Below are 6,672 nucleotides of genomic sequence, written 5' to 3'. Positions count from 1 at the left end.
TCGCCATGGTGGGACTTGAATGGTAACTTGTCTGGATTTGTCTAATTTCTGATGAAATGTGATGCGATGAGATATCATACCATAATTTACTTCTAATAAGACAAAAAGTGTTTCTTATCATTACTGAATTACATGCTACAGAAACTATGAGGACAAATCCAGCCATATTTATCCATCAAAGTCCCTCCATTAAAATCCTTTTCTGTCTTTGCATGTTATCCTAAATGTCTCACAGAATCGCTGTGCGGGTCATGGTAGTACCGTGGGACTAGTCTGTCCCTGAACAGCTCTGTTTGCATCAGTTACTGACACTTCACACACAGAATAGAAGTATCAGAAAAAGACCCGGCTTGAAAAAAAAAAGTCTTTTAACTGTGGAAACTGCTTCCATTCTTCCTCTTCTGTTAACTGATTGGCTAGTGCTTGTGTCATTCTGTCTGTCACTCAGAGTGATAATGGGAGGCAGTGCCCCCCTGATGCCTGATTTCATATCCTGTATCTGTATTCACTATTGTGCACAGCCGTCGCTAAACAGCTGCTTCTACTTCCATACTGTAACTACTCAGTTGCTAAAAAATTAGTTTTGAAATGCTATTTGCCATTGTCATATTCCTGAGCTGCCAATGTTTTGCTTTGCTGATGTGCTTTCCCAATGAGACCAGAAGCGAAAGAGACATGCGTCACACCAAACACATGTCTTCAGATACGATGGAGGGTTTGTCTGTCATCAGACATGTTAACATCACAACATTATACTCTCTCTGGACAAAGGAGTTAATGACATCACTCCTGCACTCTCGGCTCCATCTTACTGAAGACTTTGACACCTCCCGATGCATTTGGTCCATATGGAAAGAGTAAAGTGATGCTTGAGGCCTTTTCTCTTCTTAATTTCTTCATCATGTTAGCTCTGATGTCTGAACCGCTGTTTACTGGAGCTCTGCATATGCAACTGTATACATTAGACAAGTAACTGATTTTTTGAGAAGGAAAGGGTACATAATAAAAAAAACATTCCATATATTGATTTTTTTTTTTGCGCTGTGCATTAAAGACTAAGTTCCACCTTCATGTTGTTCATGGTGTCTCAATAAAAAAAAATCCAACAAATTCCACTTCACTGCAGCATATAGGAGATTGACTAATAAGCTCAATCGGGCATGTCTAATATGAACTAGTCTTTTATTAACGCGAGGTTAGACAAACAGTTCAGGTAATGTTTGTCTTTAAACATCACACCACACCACCCTCACCGACATCTGAGGGAGGGCCACAGCGCTCTAACTAAGCCTTCTTTGAGATGGTGGAATGATATAATTGCCAGAGTCTGTTTGCTCAATGGGTGGAGTGGATGCTGAGGGATGAATGAGGGCTTTCTGGTCTAGGGGGTTGGTGTGTGTGTGTGTGTTTGTGTGTATGTGAGGGAGGTCTGAGGTGTGTATACGTTCCCCTCCTTGGGACAGGCGTCCCTCAGTTTGGTCAAACGCAGACACGTCTAGCGCTCCTTCCAGGGCTTGTTCAGGATGCTGCGGTCCTGCAAGACTCGGCTCCACGGAGCAGTGAGTTCAAATTCTCCATCTCAGCTTTTACTGCCAAATAAGGTCAGGATCCCAGAAGGGCTTGTTTGACGAAATGGTGTGTGTTGCCATGTTTGGCCCTAGGGTGCTTTCATTTGGCTGAGAACCAGTGTACACACAAAGGGTTCTTAATTAAAGGTTTAAAGATGCAAAGACTTAAAATATAGAATATTTTGAAGAGAAAAATAACAGTATGTGTAAGCAATTTTAAAAATAGACATTTATTTGACATAAAACTACTGCCACCTGCTATTAAACAGTATATGAAATTATGAGGTACAATATTGTGACACAGTAAACAATAACGATGACAAGAACTATCTAACTGTCAAAGACAAAAGAGAAGACCACATACACCACAATCAAAAACAGATGTATTTCTTTTTGCCACCTTGTAAACCATGTATCTGCTATTTCTGTCAGTATTTCAGTGGTGAGAATATTCTTAATACAACACAGTATTTTCACACATGCCATTTACAGTTGTACAACTTATTCTGCTACTGATGCATAAATCGCTCAACTGGCTGATAGTCCCCATGTGTAGCTTCAATCAGAGCAAGTGTCTTTCAGGGAGAAGCATTTAAATGTATTACCCAGTAACATTTTGCAGTGTACTGTAGCTGCACCTTGCAAATGGGAAAATGTCCTAAGTACAGTAAGTCTGAGCTTTAAGTGGGGACACGTTTTTTACCGGTGGAAAGCAGGTTCCAGGTTCTTTTTTAAAAAAAAAAATTGATTGTAAGAGGCAAAATTATACTCACCCTTGCACACTCACTGTTTGCCCTTGAACACATTCACTCAGCAGATAAAAAGGACATAAATCAGAGCTCTATACTAACTCGTATACTCTGTGACAATATTACATACAGTATGTAACAAGTGTTCTCTATGCTTTTGACAAATATATCTATGAATAACAAAAATATCATATAAATGCTTGCGCAGTTATTGTCACATAATCTATAATGCTACATCATTTTACCACAGCTTTTGATAAATGTGCACAGTATGATGTACTGTATCTGGTCAGTGCCAAATGTGGATAACTGGCTAACTGCTGCTCATACGTACTCAAACTATCAGACAGTGGGTAGATTATTGTGCTTAGAAAATACATAGCTTTCCATTTATCCCTGTGGATAACCCATCAGGACTCCTGGCACAGTAGATTCACATACTGCCTCACGATGTGCAGAAATAAGTATTCTTGACCAAAAAGCTCTCTAGTCCAAAACTCGTCCATGCCAAGACACTGCTCTTATACAGGTACTCTGTATTCAGGTAATTCATACCACACATACAGAGAGGACCAAAAGAGCCTTCTCCTTTAATTAAAGATGCAATATGCAGTTTTTTTGTTAACTAACCATAGAGAAACAAAAATCTTCTGTCCATTCTCTAAATACTGGTTCTTTGTTTCAGGTGTTGTTGAGCGTTCATTAGGCCCCATTCCCACTATTGAGCCACAGGCTGGCTAACTAGTGCCAACCAGACACAGTAATGTTTCTATTGTCACTTCCAGGGCTTGATGGTGCCTTCTCAGCGTTCCCTCAGTGTCAGCAGTCTGGGGCTTTTGGCCCTCTGATCAGGTCAGGTCAGAAAGAGGGTCAGCCGCAAAAGAGACTGATTGGAGATTCATCGGTCAGCTTGTGAAATCATAACTTAAATGCCGTACTGTATTGCAGGTTAACCACTACTGTTGATTTACGGGCACATGAAACACTCAAAATATGAACACCATTAAGAACAATGTTTATGTTGCTAGCTGGCTTGTATGTTGAATCCATGTTTTCAGGCCACTTGTAATGGATTAGCCAACAAACTTGTTTTGTAGTACATAACACCTTCGAGCAATAGTTTGAGCTATTTTTAACTTCAATTAAACTTCCTTTCTTGATTGCAAAAGAGGCCAGATGCTTTTTTTAGCTATGGTGGCATTATTTGGGCAGGTTTCAGGGCAGTACTGTAGGGCCATTGGTCCGATGGTGAAAACATGACATTTTTTTTAGTCCTCGTGGCTTGAGACCTCAGGTGATTAGACCCAATGTTGCCCTCGTTAGTACTGTGCCAATTATGGAAAAGTATCTACTTACATTAAACAGCGCCAGATCATTTAAAACATATATAATAAAAAGGCCTGATATTCATGGGTTTCATCAGGTCCCTTTCCACAGGTGTATTAATCAAGCACCATGCAGTCTGCATTGATAATCAAGGACCTTGATTGTATACACCTGTGGAAAGGGACCAGATGAAACCCATGAATAGAAGAACAGAATGTATAAGAATACTGAGGCCTTCAATCACACAGGTGTTGGCAACAATTTTGGCAGGAACTGCATATTGCACCTTTAACATTTCAGCCATCTCCTTTCCCCATGGCCTCACAAACAGGCGGGAGCTCTATAGCAGTACACCCCGTGCTTATGTCGGGGAGCCGGAAACCCAAAACTGCGCACCCCTGGAACCATGGGACCACAATTCAGACGAGGGTATGTGATTGGATACCGCACACTCCCATCAGCCAACCAGCCGGAATCACAGCGGTCCATTCCAGTGAACTTCCAGGCAGCGTACAGCTGGCCTACCTTGGCTATGCGGGCGCCATCATCCTTACACGCCTCGATGGCCTCAGTGAAGTTGAGCCTTTGAGGATGCGGCAGATAGTAAACCTTCCCTGTACAACATGCAAGGAGAGGAGGATACGGTTTTACTATTATAGACACCACAATACACAACAATGCCTTAGGGGGTCTCCTTCACTGGAAACATTGATGAGTGGATCCATCATTGGGGGATAATGGGAGTTATTGTTACGCTAATTCTAATCGAAGTGTCTGAGCACAAAGGTATGGAATCAAGAGATGGATTTTTTCCCACTCATTTTCTACTCATTTTCCAACTCTTTGAAGAGCTGTGATGATTCCCTTAACTAAACTGGTAGCAAGTCAGTTTCCCAGCTGACTAAATGGAGATCGACTGACCTTTGAGAGAAGAGGAGAAGCAGAAAACATCGTAGCGGTGAAGGTGTCTGTGTCTGGCCCCGTAGCTGCGCAGCCCCGGCGCCAAGCCCAGTCCGCCGCAAGGCACTCTGGGCAATGTGATGGGGTACTGCACTGTGCCGTCAGCCAGCCAGCCAGCGTTGCACCAGTCCAGACCCTCCTCCCAGGCGGTGTAGAGCTGGTCGAAGGTCGCCAGAACGGCCTCCTGCTCCTCACATGCTTCCTGTGCCATGGAGAAGGACAGCTGGTAACGGCCGTGGTGAGGCTGGTAGGGAAACACAACACCTGTAGAGGTAAAGGCACATTTAGCCCATATTTTGTATTTCGTACAAATGATAAGGTTCTATCTATGTATGTTCTGAGTCGTTCTGAGATGTTGAGCTTCAAAGTTTTAGAATTCCACACAGTTATACTGATAAGCGGAATGAACTTCTTTAGAAATAATGTCCAAAAATACAAGAAACACGTCACTTCACCTTCTTAACGTGTCACAGAATGAGTGTCATGTCAGTAACTCAATTTTGACAAAAATGTCAGATAGAACCTACAGTAAGGGGACTATTTATTTTAATGGAGTGTAATGGAATTACTGTATTCCAATCATGTTTTAATCTCTTCAAATATGATGAAGAAGACCTATTTATGGGTTTCAGGTCCCTTTCCACAGGTGTATCAAATCAAGCACTTTGATTATCAACTTGCATGGAGCTTGATTAATTCACCTGTGGAAAGGGACCTGATGAAACCCATGAATAGGCATCTGTTTAATGCATAGTAATATGCACACTTTATACACCAACAAAGCATTAAGTTGTGAAGACATGTTCTGATCGGAGAGATGATGTGTGAGTTAGGGCCAAATCAATTCCAGCTCATGAAAGTTCTGTCTGCTAATCACTCTGTTCTGTCACACATTGGAGGAGAGCTGCTGGCCACAATGTACCTCGCAGGCCAAGGTCAATGGTCACCGTCTCGTCCTCCAGCCCGTCGATGACTTCGCACCGGAAGCGACCGGTGTCATTGAGGTGCAGGCCCAATATCACGAGTGACACATCTCCCGCGTTCATCTGACGCAGGTGGACTCGCTCTCGGAACCCGCCGAAGGTACGCTGGCGGTCACCTATGGCAACCAGCACGTCCATCTCCTGACCCCCGCTGGCCGGCTGCCAGGACCACTTCACGCGTGTCCTGCGGGGGGTACTGAGCTCCGGCTGGTACCAGTAGTGGCAGGGCAGGGTGGCGTTGGCTCCGCGAGATGTGAACACAGACGTCTGCTCGGACTCCACGTGAAGCTGCACACCACTGAAGGAAACTGCAGGGGGACAAACAGACAGACAGACAGATAGAAGATGTCAAGATCAGATTCTAAGTTTCCAATTTTACCTCCAATATCATAGCTGCTATGTCCATGTAATTAGCTCACCTCTCAAGAATACTATAACGTACAGTTTAGTTCAATAACTTTATACACAGCCTTAGGATATATACTGTAGCCAAGAACCTAAGAAGCTAACATATTTACACAGTGGCATTGTAGAATATAAAGCCCCCTTCCCCTTTAGGCTTGGGCTACACTGCAGCAGAATGAAAAAGCACTTAAAGCTAGACAGCAACTAATAATGTTGTTCTTAAAGGAATAACCTACATACATGTAGGTGATTAAATACACTTGTCTAAGATCTTTGTGAAATATGACTGATAAGGAAGGGGGGGTGTAATGTACTGTATGTTTCTTCTGTATAAACACTTTCAAAGAGTGAAGGGGTCAAATATCTCAGTGTGCACTGTGCACTGAACGACAAAAGGCGCTGATGCTGCGCTGGATGCGTCAGCTTCTTTCCCCGTACACAGAAAGAGCATAATTACCATGTGCGTACTACCGGAGTGTTGTGGAATGTCAACATGCCATGCTCATTACGCAGAGGCGGTTAATCTAGGATCTGTAAAGACGAGCAAATTGTCATACTTTCTCCGTTGCCGTTGTTGTTGAAGATATCGTGGTAAAGGAAGCCGTTGGAAAAGCGCGGAGCAGCCTGGCACCCGAAAAGTGACTGCAGCAGTACAGCCATCAGGAGGCGTCGGTTCGCCAT

The 6,672-nt window shown here is 43.2% G+C and overlaps 1 protein-coding gene across 1 annotated transcript; it reads right to left on the bottom strand.

Annotated features, from left to right (window-relative positions):
• Nucleotides 1–3,799: 3,799 nt before the first annotated feature.
• Nucleotides 3,800–6,672, bottom strand: LOC134095297 (hyaluronan and proteoglycan link protein 3-like). Its single transcript, XM_062548746.1, has 4 exons — nt 6,549–6,672; nt 5,526–5,894; nt 4,565–4,867; nt 3,800–4,257 (listed from the first exon to the last, which is right to left on the bottom strand). Exons 1-4 carry the CDS (start codon nt 6,670–6,672, stop codon nt 3,965–3,967), a joined length of 1,089 nt encoding a protein of 362 aa, XP_062404730.1. The 3' UTR covers nt 3,800–3,964.

This window comes from Sardina pilchardus, chromosome 11 (assembly GCF_963854185.1).
Source record: "Sardina pilchardus chromosome 11, fSarPil1.1, whole genome shotgun sequence".
NCBI classification, from domain to species: domain Eukaryota; kingdom Metazoa; phylum Chordata; class Actinopteri; order Clupeiformes; family Clupeidae; genus Sardina; species Sardina pilchardus.
Note: the sequence above shows the minus strand (reverse complement) of the source record. Positions and strands in the feature narration are given on the sequence as shown.

Bases quoted from the DNA above. Each gene is read 5' to 3' on its own strand.
- LOC134095297 (XM_062548746.1), bottom strand. From the start codon at position 6,672: ATGGCGAACCGACGCCTCCTGATGGCTGTACTGCTGCAGTCACTTTTC. The intron at 5,895-6,548 runs GTATGACAATTT...GTCCCCCTGCAG, and splicing joins CAACAACGGCAACGGAGAAA to TTTCCTTCAGTGGTGTGCAG. The intron at 4,868-5,525 runs GTACATTGTGGC...TTACCTCTACAG, and splicing joins CATTGACCTTGGCCTGCGAG to GTGTTGTGTTTCCCTACCAG.